The sequence below is a fragment of the Lepidochelys olivacea genome (assembly GCF_965140295.1).
Source record: "Lepidochelys olivacea isolate rLepOli2 genome assembly, chromosome: 8".
Lineage (NCBI taxonomy): Eukaryota > Metazoa > Chordata > Testudines > Cheloniidae > Lepidochelys > Lepidochelys olivacea.
Window position 1 is genome coordinate 21,906,327 of NC_140418.1, and position 18,923 is coordinate 21,925,249.

The 18,923-nt window shown below is 51.0% G+C and overlaps 1 protein-coding gene across 1 annotated transcript in view; it reads left to right on the forward strand.

The window, feature by feature from the left end:
• ABLIM3 (actin binding LIM protein family member 3) overlaps window positions 1–18,923 on the forward strand; it is a 112,039-nt gene that overhangs the window by 63,167 nt on the left and 29,949 nt on the right. The window contains exons 4-7 of the mRNA XM_084635725.1: window positions 1,986–2,098; window positions 7,547–7,673; window positions 12,622–12,715; window positions 18,608–18,695. Coding sequence (XP_084491851.1) covers window positions 1,986–2,098; window positions 7,547–7,673; window positions 12,622–12,715; window positions 18,608–18,695 — 422 coding nt within the window. The remainder of the gene's footprint in view (window positions 1–1,985; window positions 2,099–7,546; window positions 7,674–12,621; window positions 12,716–18,607; window positions 18,696–18,923) is intronic.

Below are 18,923 nucleotides of genomic sequence, written 5' to 3' on the forward strand. Positions count from 1 at the left end.
GAATTTGGCTACACCTGTTATGAGGTGTTGGCCTCTTTTCTTTGTCTGGAGAAAACCAATTTTTAAGCTCCCCCTGACATGCCTGGTTTAAACACATTTCAGTCACATATTTCCAGCATCTATCTATTTGTGGGTTTACTGTATACAGATCAGGCAGGAATATTAATTATCAGTGAGTTATTAGTTTTCCAGTGATATATTGCATGCCACGTTTTGGGTATATCTCATGACAACAGTGTGTTGGGTGTAGTGAGTCTGTCAGTCCTGAGAAGAGTTGCTGACACGGAGCAGTGAACCACCAGCTGTGTGTCACAGGGAGCTATTAATGTCCACGGGGAACTGTAAATCTGTCTGGAGAGGGCTAGACACTGTTCCTCTAGGGCAGCTCTGAGCAGTGCTGGAGAGGGTTGGGTCTATTACTTTAACACTGTGAGTGAATCAAGGGACCATTAAAGGAAGCGGGTTGGAACCAGGCACTGGACAGGCTCCCCTCAAACTGCCCTTTCAGGGCACCTCATTCCTGACTCACATCACCCCTGCTACTCCAGTCCTAGGACCCCCAACCCAGCTCTGGTGCAGCCTCTCAATGCTAATCCGTAGCCCACTATGCTATTCCTATCTGGCTCTGTACTCTGACACCCAGGTACTGAAACTCACCCTCCCCACCAACAGCGCCTTACTCTGTGTGCCCTGCCACCTGAGCAGAGCAGCAGTGCAGAGATAACCATTTGTGTTTTGCCTGTGTGACTGTGTGCGTGTCCGTGTCTCTGTGCGGGTGTTGTCCCTGTGGACGTCTGCGCCTTTGTGTGGCTGTATTCCTGCATGTTTTTGATGCATTCCTCTATACTTGGCACTGGTGCGACCGCTGCTGCAATGCTGCGTCCAGTTCTGGTGTCCACCATTGAAGAAGGATGTTGATAAATTGGAGAGGATCCAGGGAGGAGCCACGAAAATGATTAAAGGATTAAAAACCATGCCTGATAGTGATAGACTCAAGGAGCTCAATCTATTGAGTTTACCAAAGAGACGGTTAAGGAGTTTCTTGATTACAGTCTATATGTACCTACATGGGGAACAAATATTTGATAGTGGGCTCTTCAATCTAACAGAGAAAGGTATAACACAGTCCAGACAAATTCAGACTGGAAATAAGGCACACATTTTTAATAGTGAGCGTAATTAGTTACTGGAACAACTTACCAAGCATTGTGGTGGAGTCTCCATGACTGACCATTTTTAAATGGAGATTGGATGTTTTTCTAAAAGATCTGCTCTAGGAATTACTTTTGGGAGTTCTCTGGCCTGTGTTCTATATGAGGTCAAACTAGATAATCATTGTGGTCCCTTGTGCCTTTGGAATCCATTAATGTTTGTGCATGTCTCTCTCCATGTTTTGCACCCATATCTCTGGGGGTGGGTGCATGCCTCTGTGTGTGGTTGTGTGCGTTCTCCAGGGAGAGGTATCTCTATGTGTGTAGCTGTGGTTGGATGTAGGGGTGTACACTTCTGCTGGTGTATGTCTCACTGTGTGGTTGATTGTAGGTGTGTGCATTCATCTAGGTGCGTGTGTACATTTCCTATATCACCATTTTTCATCAGGGGAAGAAAGCAATCCTTTGTCTTGCCTCAATCCTCCCCCTGACAAGCTGACACCCTGCTTGCTCTGCCCCTTAGACCCTTTCTTCTTCTCCCAAGATCTTCCCCACACCTGCTTCATCCTTCCCTTGGACAGCCTGATCTCACCAGGGGAGAAACTAGGAAAGAGACAGGTACAGCTCAGCTCTTTGCAACCACTCCTGAGTGGGACCAAGACTGCTGCAGCTGGTGCCCCTGCCCTGAATGACTGCCCCATGAGGGAATAAGCGGAGGCCCATGGATGGGATTAGAAGGACAGACTAACCCAGGGAGCAGCCATGAAGCCTAGCTGGAGCTCTAAGCAGGGGAGGTGTGTTTCTTATGCTTTCCTGCCTTCTCTGTGGCTGCAGGAAGCCGTTCCCCATTGGAGACAAAGTGACATTCAGTGGGAAAGACTGCGTCTGCCAAGCCTGTTCCCATTCGCTGATCAGCACCAAGCCTATCAAGATTCACGGGCCGAGCCGTAAGTTGGATAGATTTGATCTTGCTCTCTCATGTGTGCTGTCTGTAAAGGGTTAATTACAGGTGATCCTGCAGGTTCTGATCCCTGGTGCTATCATGTGACCTGGCAGAGAAAGCCCATCTTGGAGCAATTGCTCCATGCTAGGTCATTATGGCTGCGGTAGCCTGTGTCTTTAAGAGACCCAGCAATAGCAGGTACCAGGAAGAGAAGCAGCTGGATCCATATGCGGGGCCGGCAATGTGATCTGTTTGCTCCCTGGTGTTTCCTTAAATGTACTCAGAGGCTATGAGAAGAGTTGTACAATGTTTCCTACCACAGTTACAGACCCACGCTTTCCCATCCCCACAAGCAATCAGAGATGCTATTAGAACACAGACACTCAGCCAGGGCAGAGGACTTCTCTTGTGGTGCACATGCCCAATGCTGGATTTCTCCCCAGTGCTGGAAATAACGGGAAGGGCCCCAGTATTGCAGTGTAGTGAAGCACTGGTGAAGCGGGTGTGGTTAGGGTTCATTTGTAGAGCTGATGGGGGAGGCATCTCAGACAGGGCATCTCCCAGTTCCACCTGGGCTTTCCTTATGGCCCACTGGTGTCTGGAAATCCCATTTTGTATTCATGACCTGGCAGGGCTTTGCTAGCGAGCCCTTTGCAGCCTGAGGCAGTCTGAAGCGGCGTTTCTGAAGACAGCACTAGATTGTTGGGACAATACCCAAACCCAAAATCTGCAGGGAGGGGAGGAAGGACAAGGTGCTGTGATCCTCATGCGGATGCTGTGTTTCACCTCGCCTGTGTAAGTCTGAGGTGGGATTGCCCTGTTAAGGGAAGGCAAGGAGTAGGAGGACAAGTCATTCCTCCTGCCCTTGCTCCCAGGAGGTACAAGCCAGGCACTCTGTGACACCTGAGAGCAAGATTCAGTGCACTTGTTACGATCACAGGTAACTGAGCAATGTAGAAGCTGGGGCTGCCAGCAGCTGCTCTGGAAAAGCAGGGTCTTGCTTGCTCACTTGTGTTCTTCCTCAGAAATGTACTGAGCTCCAGGGGTTCTCTCTCTGTACATGAGCAGCACCACCCAGGGGAAACAGGCACTGGTTTTAGCTAGGGTTTTATTTACTCACTTCACCTTGCTATGGTAGCTGGGTTTGAACAGCCACCTCCCAAACCCTCACACACAGGGCCTGATCCAAAGCCCATTGGGGGCAGTGGAAAGCCTCCATTGGCTTTGATGGACTTTGGATTAGGCCTAGGATTGTCTTGTTGTTTCTTTTATATTTACAGTATCTTTCTTTTTTTCCTCTCTCTCTCTTTCTCGTTCTTTCTTTCTGTCTTGGTTCTCCCCAGTTACATTGCACTTTGGCTTTTAGAGCTCTCACCTCTTACCTCCTCCCTCCCTTTGTGTCTCTGTCTACTCAGCTTAGCAGCCTGTGTGACTGCAAAGACTTTCCTTGCTGCTCTGTGGGCTGGCTAGGGGGCATCTGGCTTTGCCCTCAACCAAAGGTGGCTGAATGCCCAATATATGGCTAGGGGGTATGGGACTTTATGCCACTGATGAGCCATTCATAGAGGGAGCAGGCTGAGGCCCTTGTCCAAGGAAGGGGATTGCAATGAGTTAATAACTGGTCTATCCTTTGCTGGTACCCACATATACAGTGTATGGGAGAAGTCATGGGAGTACTGCATCAGCATAATTCTTGCGCAGATGGCAGAAGACTGAGATAAATGGGAGCCATGCCATCCCCTGGTGACCAAACTCCTGTCATATCAGCTGTACCACACTGCTGAGTGGCAGGAGCACAAGCCCTCACTGCAGCACCAGTAAGGGACACCCCTGAGACCAGCAGGAGTCACTCACTGCTCTGCCAGGCCAGTCTGGCGGGAGTCCTGCAAATGTTGCACTGTTCAGCAGGTGCCCAAGAGAGCACACCAGTGTCAGCTGGTGGGTGGGAGACAGGGTGTGTTGGGCAGCCAGCCCTACATTTGTGGAGAAGTTTTCATATGTGTTTGCCATAGAGGGTAGCAGGTGACAGCTCAAATGGAGGGAGATTCAGCCTCTCCGAAGAACAATGTCCATTTTTAGAAACTGCCATGGAAGACTTCTTCCTTCTGTTTCTCTGTTTTCAATGGGATTTTAATGCAAAGAAGTCTGTGGATCAGAATGTGAAAGTCACAGCACTGACCCAGTGAACCCAGACAGACCCCACGGCGCTGGCTGATCTGCCCTCACGCCACTGGGCAGGGGAAGTGGTGACGTTTTGCTTTCCCACTCGAGGCCTAAGGCCAAGGTGTGGGCCCCTGAACTGTGGAGTTTCCCATCGTGGGCTTGATTCACGTTCCCGCCATAGCTCTCGGATTCAGGGAGCTCTTGCATTGGAGGTGTGGGGGAAAGCAGAGGGGGGAAATCCCAATTTGTTATTTAAATCTAGTTCATTTTAATTTCAATTTGATTTAAGGGGGTCTGGTTTGCTCCGAACTTGGGAACCCATAAACAGTAAGTCCCCCACTTCTCTCTCGTGTGTCCGCTCCATCCCGTGACCCCCCCCGAGTTGAGGCTACAGTTACGCTGGACAGAATTTTAAAATGTATCTAGGCGATAACCCTTCTTGCTTCAAGGCATGAGCCAGCCACTAACTGATGGGGTCAAGAAGAAACCTCCCCTCCAGGCAGGTTATCCCATTACTGTCTGTTACAGTGCTTCCTCTGAGGCATTTGGTACTGACCACTGGCAGACATGGGGAACCGGACTGGAGAGGCCACTTGTTTGACCTGGTGTGAACCTAGCTCAGGGGTCTGGCCTTGGCATCGTGTTACAGTGTGCTCTTGTCGGCCCCAGGCATGAGAGGCCAGTGAACCCATTGCCCCAGTGGGGACACTCCTGGCAGAGCTGGACATGACAGACCCCAGATGGTGGTGATGAAAGCAGCAAGGCCCGTTTTATCCGAGCTAGAGCAGACTAGCGCTGAGTCAGCACAAGGTTGCTTTTTTTTTTTTCCGCCACCACTACCCCCCGCCCCGTGTCCATTAGGAGGCTCTTGGCAGAGAGGAAGGGAAGAGGAGCCACGTGTGTCATCTGTTTCCTCCCAACTACTTCCATCTCCTTTCCCGGTCAGGTGCCCTGGAGACCACAGCTTCTGAAATCCGCTCTCAGACGCTCCTCGGCTAGGCTGCAGAGCTGAGGTTACCCGAGGGCAGCATGGATTATTCATAACTAGCTGCAGGCGGCATCCAGGATGTGCATGAGCCAAGACAGTTTCTCTCACTGCTCCTGGCCTGCACCCTTAACACCTCCATGGCACTGCAGCCAGCTGGGGACTGCAGAGCTTCGGACCCCTAGGGGAGGTGAGGGAAGTGCCACTGTGGTCTAGTAGCAAAAGCAAGAGTAAGTTCTCAGATGAGGACATCCCCAAAGAAGGTTGCAGGCTGCTTCTGCAAGTCTCCTCCAAAGCCTCCTGACTGCCAACATAACAGGAGCAAATCTGAAAGGCGCGTGAGCAGCAAACCCGGGGGAGTTGTGCCATGTAGGGGCACGTGCCAGAGCACAGCAGAGAATGACTAACGTTGAGAAGAGGTTAATTGAGCTGCTGCTCTTTGTGCCAGGTATATAGGGTCAAAATGTCCCTCCAGTGCTGGCCAATGAGGCAGATGCATGGGGGTAAAATGCAGCTGCAAGGCTGCCCTGAAGTGTGCTGGGTAAAACACACCTTTGGTGCTGTCAAGATTACCACTCAGTTGGCTTGCAATGCACCTTATTTGTTGCATTCGTGTAGCACAGGGGACTGAAATCTCCCTGGAGACCAGCAGCAAAGAGGTTAAAAAGGAACACCTTGTCCATGTATCACACAGACTCCTGAAATCCTAGAGAGTCCCTGATGTGTGTGAGAGAGAGAGAGAGAGAGAGAGAGAGAAGGGCAGAGAAGAGTCAAAGCCAGGGCTCTAAGGCCCATATGCTTCCTGCTTCCAGCCTTGATGGGAGCCCAGGGAAATGGGAAAGGAAGGAAGGCTGGTAAATACTGCAGTGGACTGATGTAGACACAGCTTAGAGAACAGCCCTTCCTATGCTCGGCTTGCTGCCAGACACTTCCCACCATTGCTACCCGAGGGGGGAGCTATGCTAGGAGCAGTAATACAGATAGGATTCAAGGCCTGCCAGTATTTTAACCCCAGGGTCACCTAGCTCATGACCGAATGGGTAAATCTTGCTCAGCACCAGGGCTCCCACTGGTGGAGCTGAACTGCTGCTAGCAACATTGGGAAATTTTTGGCAAAGAGTCCCTGGCTACACCAGACTGCTGCATCCCCATCCACCCAAGCTGGGAAGTGGCTGTCACTGTTATTTATTCCCCTTCCAAACATGACTTCCTGCCAACTTTCGCTCTAAGAATCTCAGAAAAGCAGATCGAAAACCAGGACAAACCAAGCAGGTTGGCTGCGCCCCGATGCCCACCAAGTGAGGCCATCTGCTTTGGGCAAGGCTGGGGGTGCCAGTTGCTCAGTAGGATCATGGCATGTTCCCGGTGCATTTTGCCCATGTGCTGTCTGTGGTCCTGGCCATCCCACCCAGTTTTCCTCTGAGGAGCCCAGCTCTTTCTTAGCACCAACTGTAGAAGCTTGCTACGCAATACGCAAAGTGCTGGAACTCATTAGGGAACGTGCTGAAGATGCATATTCCCATTAGAAGAAAAATGCAATGTGTGTTGGGATAGCTCTCATCGGAGGCCTCTCTCCCAGCACCCATATCGGAGGATGAAAAGGTGTCTGATTCAGGGAGAGAGTGGTTTGATTCTACATGTGTGTGTGTGCACGCACTTCTCTCTGATTCTGTGCATGGAAATTTGTGTGTACCTGTGGGTATGTTCACACTGCAAGCTTGACTCTAGCAAGCCTGGCTAAAAATAGCAGTGAAGATAAAGTGGCATGGACCGCAGTGTGGACTATCAATGCAAGTATGTACTCCGGATTCTGGGCAAGCTTGTACAATCCAGTGCCAGGGTCCATGCTGCTGGGTCTTCACTGCTATTTTCAGCTGCGCTAGCTAGAATAAAGCCAGTGCAAGTATGCCCATCTGAGCTGCAATCACACTGCCGAATGCCGTGCAGACCTACCCTCAGTGTGAGTCTGTGTGTGTATCTGTGTGCATTGCTGTAAGTGTGGGGCTGTGCGTTTGATTCTCTCGGTGTGCACAGGATCCTGTCCCGGCTCCCAAGACTTTAGGGAATGATGGCACAAGTCAACAAAGTGTCTCAATATGTCCCCTCTAGCTTGGGCAGAGTTTGAAATATGCGAGTCACAGTGCCTTGCTCTAGGTGACAGCAAGATGAGAGCAGGGCTTCAGTGTTGCCAACTCTTGCGATTTCCCAGAGGGTTTGCCAGCTGCGCCTTCGCCAGGCTGCAGAGCCCCCTGGGGCAGGAAGCTGTGGTGGTTTCATGCTCTGCCCCATCCCTTGTCTCCCCAGACTGTGCGGGCTGCAAGGAGGAGATCAAGCACGGCCAGTCGCTCCTGGCCCTGGAGAAGCAGTGGCATGTCAGCTGCTTCAAATGCCAAACCTGCGGGATCATCCTGACCGGCGAGTACATCAGCAAGTGAGTGTCTCCTCATCCCTTCCCGGCATCCTTCACTGCACCATGGCCACTCACTGGGGAGGGAGCAAGGAGGCCGAGGGCTAGTGTACGCCCCTGGGATTGCTGCAGGCTCACGACTTCCCTCGTCCTTCAGGCTGCAGGGGCTTCAGAAGATCATATCACAAAAATGGATTTTGGGTGGGGAGCCAGCTGATCACCTGTCTCCACACACACCCCCACAGCTGGGTGGGAAGGATGCATCCTGGAAGTGCTAGACACGTCTCTGAGGAAACTTGGGGAAGGGGCTCACCATGATGGGGAGGGGGATCATTGGAATCCCTCCAAGACATGCTACTGCACAGGGAAAGGGCCGGCTGGTGAGTATGTGGCACGCATGCCCTCTTCCGAATGGAACAGCGCATCTGCTCAAGTACCTGTCAGAGGCCGTAGTGCTGGTCCCCCGGGGCAGAGTCTCCATTAGCTCGAGTGGCCTGTGCTTTTGGCCCAGGCAGGCTGTCACTCTTCCTCACCCCTTGGTGGCTGTGGTGTTGGGCACAGCAGCGGCATCGAGGGCTATGGGTCTCCGTGTGTATTTGTGACTGTCTGAGGCTGAGAGCAGGCAGCAGGGAAAGGGTTTCTTGCTCTGCATGCTGGCCAGCTGCAGGGTTTCTGGCACAGCCTTGGCTCATGAAGCATGCCCACTGTCAGGCTTTTACAGTCCAGGCTAGATGGCCCCTAGGAGGCTTCAGGCAAATTCAGTAACATTAGCAGGCAAGAGCAACTCTATTGTACCCTCGTACCACTCCTCTCCTCCTCCTCAGACTCCAGAGCACAGCTTAGCTGCCCCAGGAGTCCCACTCCATCCCCTCCTCAGAAGCTGGTCAAGGGCCAGCAGTTCCAAACAATTATCATAGAATCATAGAATATCAGGGTTGGAAGGGACCTCAGGAGGTCATCTAGTCCAACCCCCTGCTCAGAGCAGGACCAATCCTCAACTAAATCATCCCAGCCAGGGCTTTGTCAAGCCTGACCTTAAAAACTTCTAAGGAAGGAGATTCCACCACCTCCCGTGGTAACGCATTGCAGTGTTTCACCACCCTCCTAGTGAAAAAGTTTTTCCTAATATCCAACCTAAACCTCCCCCACTGCAACTTGAGACCATTACTCCTCGTTCTGTCATCTGCTACCACTGAGAACAGCCGAGCTCCATCCTCTTTGGAACCCCCTTTCAGGTAGTTGAAAGCAACTATCAAATCCCCCCTCGTTCTTCTCTTCCGCAGACTAAACAATCTCAGTTCCCTCAGCCTCTCCTCATAAGTCATGTGTTCCAGTCCCCTAATCATTTTTGTTGCCCTCCGCTGGACTCTTTTCAGTTTTTCCACATCCTTCTTGTAGCGTGGGGCCCAAAACTGGACACAGTACTCCAGATGAGGCCTCACCAATGTCGAATAGAGGGGAACGATCATGTCCCTCGATCTGCTGGCAATGCCCCTACTTATACATCCCAAAATGCCATTGGCCTTCTTGGCAACAAGGACACACTGTTGAATTATATCCAGCTTCTCGTCCACTGTAACCCCTAGGTCCTTTTCTGCAGAACTGCTGCCTAGCCTTTCGGTCCCTTGTCTGTAGCGGTGCATGGGATTCTTCCATCCTAAATGCAGGACACTGCACTTGTCCTTGTTGAACCTCATCAGATTTCTTTTGGCCCAATCCTCTAATTTGTCTTGGTCCCTCTGTATCTTATTCCTACCCTCCAGCGTATCTACCTCTCCTCCCAGTACAGTGTCATCTGCAAACTTGCTGAGGGTGCAATCCACACCATCCTCCAGATCATTTATGAAGATATTGAACAAAACCGGCCCGAGGACCGACCCTTGGGGCACTCCACTTGATACCTGCTGCCAACTAGACATGGAGCCACTGATCGCTACCCATTGAGCCCGACAATCTAGCCAGCTTTCTAGCCACCTTATAGTTATTCATCCAGCCCATACTTCTTTAACTTACTGGCAAGAATACTGTGGGAGACCGTGTCAAAAGTTTTGCTAAAGTCAAGGAACAACACGTCCACTGCTTTCCCCTCATCCACAGAGCCAGTTATCTTGTCATAGAAAGCAATTAGATTAGTCAGGCATGACTTGCCCTTAGTGAATCCATGCTGACTGTTCATGATCACTTTCCTCTCCTCTAAGTCCTTCATTGAGGACCTGCTCCATGATTTTTCCAGGGACTGAGGTGAGGCTGACTGGCCTGTAGTTCCCCGGATCCTCCTTCTTCCCTTTTTTAAAGATGGGCACTACATTAGCCTTTTTCCAGTCTTCTGGGACCTCCCCCGATCGCCATGAGTTTTCAAAGATAATGGCCAATGGCTCTGCTATCACATCCTCCAACTCCTTTAGCACTCTCGGATGCAGCACATCCGGCCCCATGGACTTGTGCTCATCCAGCTTTTCTAAATAGTCCCAAACCACTTTCTTCACAGAGGGATGGTCACCTCCTCCCCATGCTGTGCTGCCCAGTGCAGCAGTCTGGGAGCTGACCTTGTTCGTGAAGACAGAGGCAAAAAAAGCATTGAGTACATTAGCTTTTTCCACATCCTCTGTCACTAGGTTGCCTCCCTCATTCAGTAAGGGACCCACACTTTCCTTGACTTTCTTCTTGTTGCTAACATACCTGAAGAAACCCTTCTTGTTACTCTTAACATCTCTTGCTAGCTGCAACTCCAGGTGTGATTTGGCCTTCCTGATTTCACTCCTGCATGCCCGAGCAATATTTTTATTCTCTTCCCTGGTCATTTGTTCAATCTTCCACTTCTTGTAAGCTTCTTTTTTGTGTTTAAGATCAGCAAGGATTTCACTGTTAAGCCAAGCTGGTCGTCTGCCATATTTACTGTTCTTTCTACACATCGGGATGGTTTGTCCCTGTAACCTCAATAAGGATTCTTTAAAATACAGCCAGCTCTCCTGGACTCCTTTCCCCCTCATAATGACAGGTTTCAGAGTAAGAGCCGTGTTAGTCTGTATTCGCAAAAAGAAAAGGAGTATTTGTGGCACCTTAGAGACTAACCAATTTATTTGAGCATGAGCTTTCGTGAGCTACAGCTCACTTCATCGGATGCATACCGTGGAAACTGCAGCAGACTTTATATACACACAGAGATCATGAAACAATACCTCCTCCCACCCCACTGTCCTGCTGGTAATAGCTTATCTAAAGTGATCATCAAGTTGGGCCATTTCCAGCACAAATCCAGGTTTTCTCACCCTCCACCCCCCCACACACAAACTCACTCTCCTGCTGGTAATAGCCCATCCAAAGTGACAACTCTCTACACAATGTGCATGATAATCAAGCTCACGAAAGCTCATGCTCAAATAAATTGGTTAGTCTCTAAGGTGCCACAAGTACTCCTTTTCTTTCCCCCTCATGTTATTCTCCCAGGGGATCCTGCCCATCAGTTCCCTGAGGGAGTCAGAATCTGCTTTTCTGAAGTCCAGGGTCCGTATTCTGCTGCTCTCCTTTCTTCCCTGTGTCAGGATCCTGAACTCGACCATCTCATGGTCACTGCCTCCCAGATTCCCATCCACTTTTGCTTCCCCTGCTAATTCTTCCCGGTTTGTGAGCAAGGTCAAGAAGAGCTCTGCGCCTAGTTGGTTCTTCCAGCACTTGCACCAGGAAATTGTCCCCTACACTTTCCAAAAACTTCCTGGATTGTCTGTGCACCGCTGTATTGCTCTCCCAGCAGATATCAGGGTGATTGAAGTCTCCCATAAGAACCAGGGCCTGCGATCTAGTAACTTCCATTAGTTGTCAGAAGAAAGCCTCGTCCACCTCATCCCTCTGGTCCGGTGGTCTATAGCAGACTCCCACCACAACATCACCCTTGTTGCTCACACTTCTAAACTTAATACAGAGACACTCAGGTTTTTCTGCAGTTTCATACCGGAGCTCTGAGCAGTCACACTGCTCTCTTACATACAATGCAATTGTAAGAGAGACATAGTGCTCTCTTACATACAATTGCTGTGGTCTGTGCAGATGCGGTGGGTCTGAGACACCAAGGGTAGCATGGGGCCCTCTTGACAGGCAGCCCGGGAGCCCTGCATCCCCTTCTGGGGGCGGAGGGGCTGCATGAGCCTGGCCTGGCTTGGGTGTGGGGGGATCAGGCACCTGGCCTGCAGGAAGATGTCCCCTTGCACTTGGAACTGCTCTCCTGCTGCTCTCTGAGAAAAGCACTGAAGCGTGAAGGTGAAGCCTGTAATAAAATCCTCGCCCTGCCCCTGTGTGGAGTGAGCAATGAGCTGGAGCCTGCAGGGGAAACAAGCTGATAGAGGAAAGGCAGCCTGCAGGGGAGTGGGTGGGGAGGGAAGGATGAGGAGAGTCTGTGGGGGGAGAGGGTGGGAGGGGCAGGGATGGGGTAGATGAGGGGAGAGGTGGGAGGGGCAGGGCTGGGGTAGATGAGGAGAGCCTGTGGTCGGGAGAGGGTAGGAAGGGGCCAGGAAGGTGAGAAGAGCTGGTGGGTACAGGCAGGGCAGGGGTAGGTGAGAAGAGTCTGTGGTGGGAGAGAGTGGGGAGGGGCGGGGCTGGGGTAGGTGAGGAGAACCTCGGGGTGGGGAGGTGCGGGGATGGGATAGGTGAGGAGAGCCTGGGGGTGGGGGGAGAGGGTGGGAATGGGCAGGGATGGGGTAGGTGAGGAGAGCCTCTGGTGGGAGGGGTGACAACTGAAGAAGCTGCCCTCTTGCTTCACCGCCAACCTTCCAATGGTCACTTGCTTGCTCCCTTGATAGCAGAAGAGCCTCCCAGCAAACACCCCTCTGGGGAGGTCGTTCTAATACAGGCCACGTGTCAGCTGAGCCATTTGATGCAGTGAAAGCCACTTATCGTCTGTGTGTGTGTGGGGTGGGTCTCTCAGTTGCTGCGTGCCCTCCCACTCCTCTCACTTCCTGTCTCCCTCTCTCCTCCAAAGGGACGGTGTTCCATACTGCGAATCTGACTACCATGCCCAGTTCGGCATTAAGTGTGAGACCTGTGACCGGTACATCAGTGGCAGGGTCCTGGAGGTGAGTTGGGGCAGGCAGAGAACTGCTAGCTTCCTTCCAGCAGGAGAGGGCTGGGCGAGTGAATCCCACCCACGGTGCAGAGGAACCATCTAGCCAGCCCTTTGCAGAAGGGACCCCCTGAGAGTTTTGTCATTGACCTAAGCACTGTCGTGAGCCATTTTAACTGGGTGTTTCCTAAATCACACTCTCTGCAACCCACAGCTCCTCCGGTCACACTTGGGTGATGCAAACGACTGAAAGGTAGTGGGATCTATGGGCTAGAGCAGGGCACTGCAGGTCCTCACTTCCATTCCTGGTTCTGCCACTGATTCCCTGTGCACCTAGGGGTGAGCCCTTTGCTGTCGCTGGGCCGCAGTTTCCTCCTCTATAATATGGAGGTATGGACGCTGACTGACCTCGGTATCCTGAATGCACAAGGGGCTGGCTCCCAGGGATTGGGGTGGGACAGAGCAGCACTGGCCTCTGGCGTTGGAGTCATAGCCACAGAAGCAGCAGCACTGCTTTGCAGGGCAGTGGCGAGGTGGTACAGGTGACTGTGGTAATAGAAATGGCTGGCTGATGTGGCCCAGGTGATGGGTACATACAAGAGCCAGCTACTTACTCGAAGCTGAGCAAGTTATTCCTTTCGCACAAGTGGCAGGGTGAAGGAGGATCCCCTGGTTCAGTCCTCCCAGATGGCAGGTGTCAGCATGTGTATGTAGTGTGGGTGTCTAATAGGTGTTTTCCTAGAGATCTGCGTGGGTTCTAATATGGCACCATGTCCCACACTATAATATCTGAGCACCGGGGACGGATGGATGGATGGGCAGAGGCAGTGTGGTATTTGTCCACAGAGAGCCTTGCCCCAGCACCTGAGCTGGAATTCAGTGCCTCTCCAAAGGGACCCCCTGCCCCTTCCGCAATCCTAGCCACGTTCCCCCGTTATTGGAGGCCAGGGACTTTGCCAGCCCATGTCTGATCTCCCAGGTGCAGCATGGGCATTGCTGAGCACCCATGATAACCATCAGTTACTGCCCCTGCTCTCCTGGTGACACTGGCATATTTTTCAGATGCTTCTCTCAATACAGTCACCTAGGAGCGTGATTGTAGCCAGACTCCACTCCCCCTACCAGTTGCCATGGCAACACATCCAACAGGGCTGCTAGTCATGTGGCTGTGTACTAGCAGGGGAAAGGCTTGGCAGAGGTGCAGAGCTGTCTGCAAGGGGAAGCAGCAGGCCCGAGCCAAGCCCACTAGCCACGCCCTTTAGGCTGGTAGAATGAGCCAGCGGTGAAGAGCAAGCATCCAAGAGAGACAGGCCAGTCAAGAGGAGAAGCGGGAGTTCATGTGAATGGTATTAGCGAGTCCAAGCAGCATTGTATTGTTCTTTTAGCAAGGATGCAGCACAGAGGACCTGGCTAGTTTCTACATCCCAGCAGGGCTTTAGGTGTGATTCTTTAGTAGAAAGAAAAGGAGGACTTGTGGCACCTTAGAGACTAACCAATTTATTTGAGCATAAGCTTTCGTGAGCTACAGCTCACTTCATCGGATGCATAAAGTGGAAAGTACAGTGAGGAGATTTTATATACACACAGACCATGAAAAAATACACATTGTAAGGAGAGTGATCACTTAAGATGAGCTATTACCAGCAGGAGAGTGGGGTGGGGGAAGAGAAAACCTTTTGAAGTGATAATCAAGGTGGGCCATTTCCAGCACATTTCCAGGAGTTAACAAGAACGTCTGAGGAACTCCGTCCCTTTAATGGAGCTCATTCCAAGTGCTGTTTGTCAGGGAGGGCACTGCAAAGGAGGTGTCTTGGGCTCCTCATGGTTCCCACGCCAGGTTAGTCCTAGGCAGAAGGCATGGAGGGCTTTTCTAACTCCGACACCCTCAGGGACACGAAGGGGGCCTGAAATCCAGAGGTGCCAGCAGAGTGATCCTGCTGGCCACTGCTCTCACTCAACTTGGCTGTTTTTTGAAAGAAATTTTTCAAGTGAATTTAGTGCCCTGGAGAGGGGTCCTGTGTGTACCACCATGATGGGCACTGTATGGGCAGCTGCAGGGGAGTGTGCCTCGTCGCTGCCCTGGAGGGAGTGGGGTACCGTCTCTGTGGCTTCCCTGCTGAGCCAGCCGGCAACTGTGGTGGTAGCTGGGCTGAGGCCTCTCTCACTCATTCTGTGCAGGAGCCACCAAAGAGCCGGGAGATGGTAGTTGCTTTTGGTCCCCTACTGAACTGGGCTGGCTCCAAAGCAGTGACTTTGAGGCGAAAATCTCTGGATGCTGGTACCAAGCCCCCTGGGCCATCCAACCCTTTCCCCATCCCGTTCAGGGGACTATCGCTAACAAGTGGCTGAAGCTGAGACCTGGGTGCTGTGCACTCTTGAGCTCTCATCCTGGCTCTGACACTGACTCCCTTTGTGACCTCAGCCAAATCACCTCACCTCTTTGGATCCATTCCATCAGAGGTCAATGTGCACGTGCTTGGAGAGCAAAAGGGCAGAGTTGTACCAGAAAAGTGACCACCAGGGGGAAATATAGAGTGAGAGGAGCTGCCTTGCCTTCCACCTTCTTGCCCCGTCCTGGGGCTGTTCTTCATGCTGCCACACTGCTCTTCTGCCTCCTCTGTGTCCACGTTACGCCACCTCACCAGCTTGTAACTGACACCACCGTTCACACCCACCTCCGTCATTGGTTCCTGCCTCAGCCTCCCCATCTGCGATGGGGGGATAATGATCCTTTCATGGCCTGCTGTGGGGAAGAATTGATTCATGTCTGTGCAGCGTTCTGAACATTAGCCATGCCCCGTTAGTTGAGATCTCTGCTGCAACAGGCAGGTGGGATTCCCTGTGCCCAGGCAAGGGAACTGTGCAATAGTGACCAAGTGGGCTGGAAATAAATCAGCTGGGCTCTGGGGTACCTCTGGGCAGACTCTGTTACTGACTTTCATCCAGCTATTGGAATGGAGCTGAGGGAAACAGGGCATGGGGAGCGGATGTGCTGTGCAGTGAAGGCTGCAGAGAGATGGAGACGCAGAGAGCTCTTGGGGCACTACTTGACCTATCTTTCTAGAAAGCCAGTGCAGTGTCCCTCCTCAGTCATGGCCTGGAATGTGAGTGACCCCTCACCTTTCTCCCGTGTCTCTTCTGCTCCTGCATTGCTCTGAAGAGGGCTCCTTCTGCACCTCTGGCCAGCGAGTGCCAATCACAAACCAGTCACTAGGCTAGGGTGGGATGCTGAATTATTTTCCTTAAAGCAACAGGCTTTCATTGTCTTGTCTGGCAGAGCTCAAAATAGAAGAGGCTCCTTTAAATAATTTTAGGCCTTAATGAGCTTTCTTGCGCTATCCCATGACCCTCTGGGTGTTCCAAATGACTGTGAGTTGTGCAGTCAGCCTTGAATGATTAATGAATCTTTAAGAGACCCCACGTAATAATGAGTAGCTCTCTTCACTCACAGCTTCCATCAGGCTTTTACAATGGCTGTAATTGTAATCAATACAAAATAAACAAGATTGTTGCATTCTGCTTTGAAGTGTAATCACTTCTCCTTGCAGAGGGACTGTTGAGTTTTAAATTGTGGATGTTTGTTTCAGAGCTTGTGATTAAAGGGAAAGATAAGCCTGAACTGTGGTGTACTCTGCTCTGCACAGCCAAGCTAGTGTATCTCAGTGCTGACCAGCAGTGTCCCATCCTATTTAAAGCCTGTGTCTCCACACAGCTCAGCCAATACAGCTCAGTATTGACCTGACCTGTAATAACCCTTGCTATTCCAGTCACAGGGTACACCTCCCCAAAGTGTCTGGAATAAAAATAGCCAAAGCCTTTCTGAACAATGGGAAATACAGAGCAGACTCCTGACAAATCCAAGGGGGGCGTGTTTTAGATTTTTAGAGGCAGGGCAGGGTTAGGATTTGCATAATCTTGAAACAATTGAACAGATTATTTAAAATATATAATATATTTAAAAGAAAGATGTGGTCCAAAAGCATTCTGGACAGTGGAGACTGCTCCACTTGTCCTTGTTCATTTAGAGACCGATCCAGCCCCCAGTGAAGGCAATGGAAAGTCCTCTGGACTTCAGTGAGAACTGGATTGGGCCCTTCGTTCTTCTGCACTAGTGTCAGATCCTTCTCCACAGCTAGTGCCACAAGTGGCTTTTCTGACTTTCGTCCTTTCTTTTGGAAGTGAAATTTGGCACTCGTGAAGTATGGATGCTGGGTTCGCAGCCCGAGCCCCTGAGCTCCTCTGCTTGTGTACAAAACATGGACTGCATGGGCAGCAGAGTGAGCTTCCCTCACACAGTGACCCTGCCAACATACCTGGTGAGGGGAGTTCAGTCTCCGTGGTCCATTTGGTCCTGGGCCTGTCTGATGAAGCTGCCAACCAGAAACAGACAGTTAATACCAGTCGCGTGGGTGCATTGCATGATGTTGACATCTGCTGCTGAGACCCATCCACTCATGTCATACACAAGCTGCAGAAGAGCCACTGGACAGTAACATTTCCATCTAAACCAATCTGGGTCAAACTGAAACAAGACTAGGATGGTGAAAAGCTCTGTATACAATTATCAGTGCCCCATAGATAATCGAGTAAGAATCTTTCTCATGATGGAGTCAGTGATCCCCTCTTAGCAAATTATCCCATTCTCCTCATTGTTTCCTGATACAAGAGAAACAGTTAAGTTAGATACAGTAAATTACAACAGCCCTTCCTTCTTCTTTCATTCCTTTACCAGCCTTAATAGTCTTTCCCCCTTCTGACATTATCGTAAAATGTCCCTTGGGGGTTACGCTGTATACAGCACAGACCAGGTCTCAGTACAGCCCAGAGCCAACTGCTGCCTCTGAGCTTGGAAGCCCAGCAAACGAGTCTATAACTGAAATTCTTGCAGACATTCTGAGTGGAAACAAGCTACTAATTAAACCTATTATCCTTGTCAGAGTTCAGGGAGAACAGACCAGCTACATCACAACTGGAAAAATAGCAGGTTGCTATTTCTAAAGTTTGGGCATCATTTGCACTGAAGGCAGCAGAAAAGTTTCTAGAGAGTCCCAAGAAATCAGGGCTGGGAAAAAAATAATAAAGCAGGAATCATTTTGGCTTTTGCTCCATTGGAGTGGGCTGCAAAATGAAACCTAGTGAGCCCCTTGTACTGTTGTGGGTGTGTCTCTCCCGCTCCCAAGATGGTAAAAATCCCAGTGACAGTTTGCCAAACAGAAGACTATGGCACTGCTATGATATTTCACAGCTGTGACATTTCACAGCTGTGACGCCCCTGGGCCAAAGTGGGTATTCTGTCCAACTCCAGTGGAAATGTTTGGGGTGGGAACTGGTGAAAAATATGGCTCCATAGCTGAACAATAGGACATTTTTGAGCTACAGCTACAGAATCCTTCCAAAAGCAAATGCAGAAATTGATCCTGTAAGCCCTTGCTCACATAAGTAATACTGTTGACTTTGAGGTGTGCTTGTGGGAGTCAAAGTTTGCAGGATTTGGTCCCCAGTTTGCTGGTTTGGGGCTGCCTGGGCCTAATTCTCTGCTGCCCTGCACTTTGGATAGTCATTTACCCCACTGCCAGGTGAGTGTGAAAGGTAGAGCTTGTAGCATTGTACATCCACCTTGCGCTCAGTTTGCTTGCAGGAAATGGGACCCTGGACATGGGTTCTCTTCATACATTATGGCAAAGATATTAGTCTCCTAGTGAGTCTAGGGCTGGTCTGCCATCTGTGCTTCCTTGTTGGGGCCCTAGCTCTCCTTTGCTAGGCTCTTTCATCTTGCTTTGTGTTTTGCACTGCAAGCCAAAGGAGTGTGGAGGGGACTGGGCAGCTCACACTCAGAGGAATGGAGACAAAAGTGTATCTGCATCTTCTGCTTGCTTAGGAGCCATTTTCCTCTGCTTGTTTGTAGGCAGGAGGGAAGCACTACCACCCAACCTGTGCCAGATGCGTCCGCTGCCACCAGATGTTCACGGAAGGGGAGGAGATGTACCTCACAGGTATGGACACCCTCGCCACAGGGAGAAAGCTCAGGCTGTGGGATGGGCAGATAAACACCTCCTCTGTGCCCCACAGATCTGTTGTCACTGAACTCTGCCTGTAACATAATTTGTTGAGCCCAGCAATGTCAGGAGTGTGGCCTTGTACAAATCTCCCCCAGCCGATGGTCACTAGTGTCGCATGCTAAACCAGCAATGCAGTGAACTGAACTGGGAGTGGGGTTACCC